Source organism: Sinocyclocheilus rhinocerous, unplaced genomic scaffold, assembly GCF_001515625.1.
Source record: "Sinocyclocheilus rhinocerous isolate Xijiao unplaced genomic scaffold, SAMN03320098_v1.1 scaffold304, whole genome shotgun sequence".
NCBI lineage: Eukaryota > Metazoa > Chordata > Actinopteri > Cypriniformes > Cyprinidae > Sinocyclocheilus > Sinocyclocheilus rhinocerous.
The window spans coordinates 421749-424276 of record NW_015659941.1 but is presented as its reverse complement, the minus strand read 5'-3'; the positions used below and the strand labels follow the sequence as shown (position 1 = coordinate 424276).

Sequence of the window (2528 nt, the reverse complement as noted above, 5' to 3'; positions counted from 1 at the left end):
TATTTTTCTTACAAAAATGCATCGATTCGCTACAGAAGGCCTTTGTTCACCCCCGGGAGCCGTGTGAGACACTTTTTTTTGTGGAAGGGTGCTTTTTAGTTCACGTCTTTTGGACTGAAGGAATGCAACACCCGCTGAGTACAACGATAGAGCTTGAAAGATCAAAGACCATTTTTAATATAACTCCGACTGGATTCGTCTGAAAGAAGAAAGTCATATACACCTAGGATGCATCGGGGTGAGTAAAACACAGCCTAATTTAAATTTTTGGCTGAACTAACCCTTTAACTTGCAGGCGTACAAATCTTTAAATAGAGGGTTTGTTGCTTAATGGTTTAATTAAATCGTGGAAAAGTAACAGAATTCAAATGGACAGTTACGTGATATTAAATTGTAAAGCCTGGCACATTAAATAATAGTCAGAAAAAAATAAGTTTTTGTTGAGTACCTTGTTTGATACATCAGGTTTTAAAGTTCATCTAGTGTGATATAGAGAATATCAAGCTCATACGCCAAGAGGAAAAAACACTTAACAGATTGAGCAAAAATATGCAATTTGGTGCAGATGCTGATGTATATGACCAAAAAGTAAGATGAAATTCTGATAGCTTGTAACGTAAATCAGTGAGGCCTTTATAACCCGCCACAAGACATATCTAGAGACCAGAATATCATACAGACTCTAATTGCAAATTTTTATTTGATGGGGTCTTTAAAACAAATAATGCAAATAATGTTAATCCATTGTTGCAGGAAGAGGCTGTGAACTACTACACTAAGCTTGAGGCCAAACTGAAGGAAGAATACAGAAAAGAACGAGAAAAAGTCAACACTAAACCTCTGGGAATGGCGTTTGTTACCTTCCAGAATGAAGCAATGACAGCCCTGTAAGTCAAATAGATGTTTTGGTCTCTGTGTGTGAATAAAACGCTAAAAGTTTCATGGGGGTACTATGATTATCTTAATGGTATTACCTTCTGGTACGATCATGTTACCATCACAGTACTTTTAATAGAATGAAAAAAAAATTAATATCTGTGTTTTTCCCCTTGGCAGCATCCTGAAAGATTTTAACGCGTGTCAGTGTCATGGCTGTCACTGTCGACGAGAGCCAAAGTGCTCCCCCTTCAGCAGCCTCCTCAACACAAACAACTGGACAGTCACATACGCTCCAGATCCACAGAATGTTTACTGGTAACATCATTATGATCATTATGATCCTAGTCTCGGAGCTAGACTTCAGGCATAAACCGGAATCCACTTTGCTGTTTATACTGACCAAGAAATACCCACTTAGACAGGAAGAGACTGACCACAGTTCATCAGTGATACCACAATATAATGGATACTAGTATTGTTATTTATATGATTGACTAAGACTTGGCATTTTTTTATGCAATATGCATTAGATTGCACAGATCTGTGGGCTGTTTTTGGAGAAAATCTTTAAGTCAGATTTATTTATACTGAGTTTTTCATAATGCACATTGTTTTGAAGTAGATTAGATTTACAGAAAATCATGTTAATGTTTATAATATCTTCATGCCTTACAGTCGCATTTAGAAGTCGTCTTCACCACATCTAGATGCCTAAATGCTTTGAGTTGCTGCCATGTGATTGGCTGATTAGCAATTTGTGTTACCAAGCAATTGAACAGGTGTACCTAATAAAGTGGCCGGTGAGTGTATATTTACATTCAGTCTGTGTGCAGTTTCTGTCTGGCCAAAAAAACGGACCGAATTTGCATGCCCTGCTGTAAATTTTGACCGGTTTATGAAAAACAAGCTTATGTGAATTCTACACATTTAAACAATTCAGTTGAACAATTCACAATAAGTTATTCTAGAATAAATATACTTGTAATTCTTTATGGAGCAGATAAAATACATATAATCATTTATTAATCAATAATCATTTTGACTTATATCTTTTCTTTATTTAAAGGCTGAAATGTGAGGTTTACCTTTTTATTAAACTTTTTCAAAGCTTTATTTGAACATTTACATTAGATATTTCAACATGCTATTAAACTGTTGTCAGTCAAGTTGTCATTTAAAATCCAAACATCATTGGTAATGTTATTGTTTTAGTGATTATGCAAACAAAAAGTCATTTTATTTGTTGTTTGTTGATTTTTAAATGTAAAACTTGGTGAAGTTATGTGGATAAAGTTGTACATACTTATATATTCGACTTTATATAAAGAGCTGGGCAATAATGTAATAACATTTTGTGTCAAAATTCAAAATCAGGCAGGTGAGATTTAAAGGTGCTGTATGTAAGTTTTTGACTCTACTAAAGCATAAAAATACCATAATATGTTTGCAGATATTTAAGAAACAAGCTAAGTTAACATACTTGTTTATCTGAATGTGCGTTCTGGGCCGGAATGTCGGTCTCTGTTTTGGTTTGTGAAACCCGCCTACTGCCAGTTTACCCAATTGTATTTCGGCACCCCAGGTTGCCAGTTCGCGGAAAACACAGCGTGTTTCATTTCATTCATCGTCAAGTGCGCTCGTTCCTGTTG

General features: G+C 35.4%; 1 protein-coding gene across 2 annotated transcripts in view; it reads left to right on the top strand.

The window, feature by feature from the left end:
* Window positions 1–2528, top strand: part of LOC107724607 (CSC1-like protein 2) — a 17861-nt gene that overhangs the window by 8611 nt on the left and 6722 nt on the right. The window contains exons 6-7 of one of the 2 annotated variants that reach the window (XM_016533596.1): window positions 754–887; window positions 1057–1194. In XM_016533596.1, coding sequence (XP_016389082.1) covers window positions 754–887; window positions 1057–1194 — 272 coding nt within the window. The remainder of the gene's footprint in view (window positions 1–753; window positions 888–1056; window positions 1195–2528) is intronic. The other variant, XM_016533597.1, reaches the window with a different exon arrangement.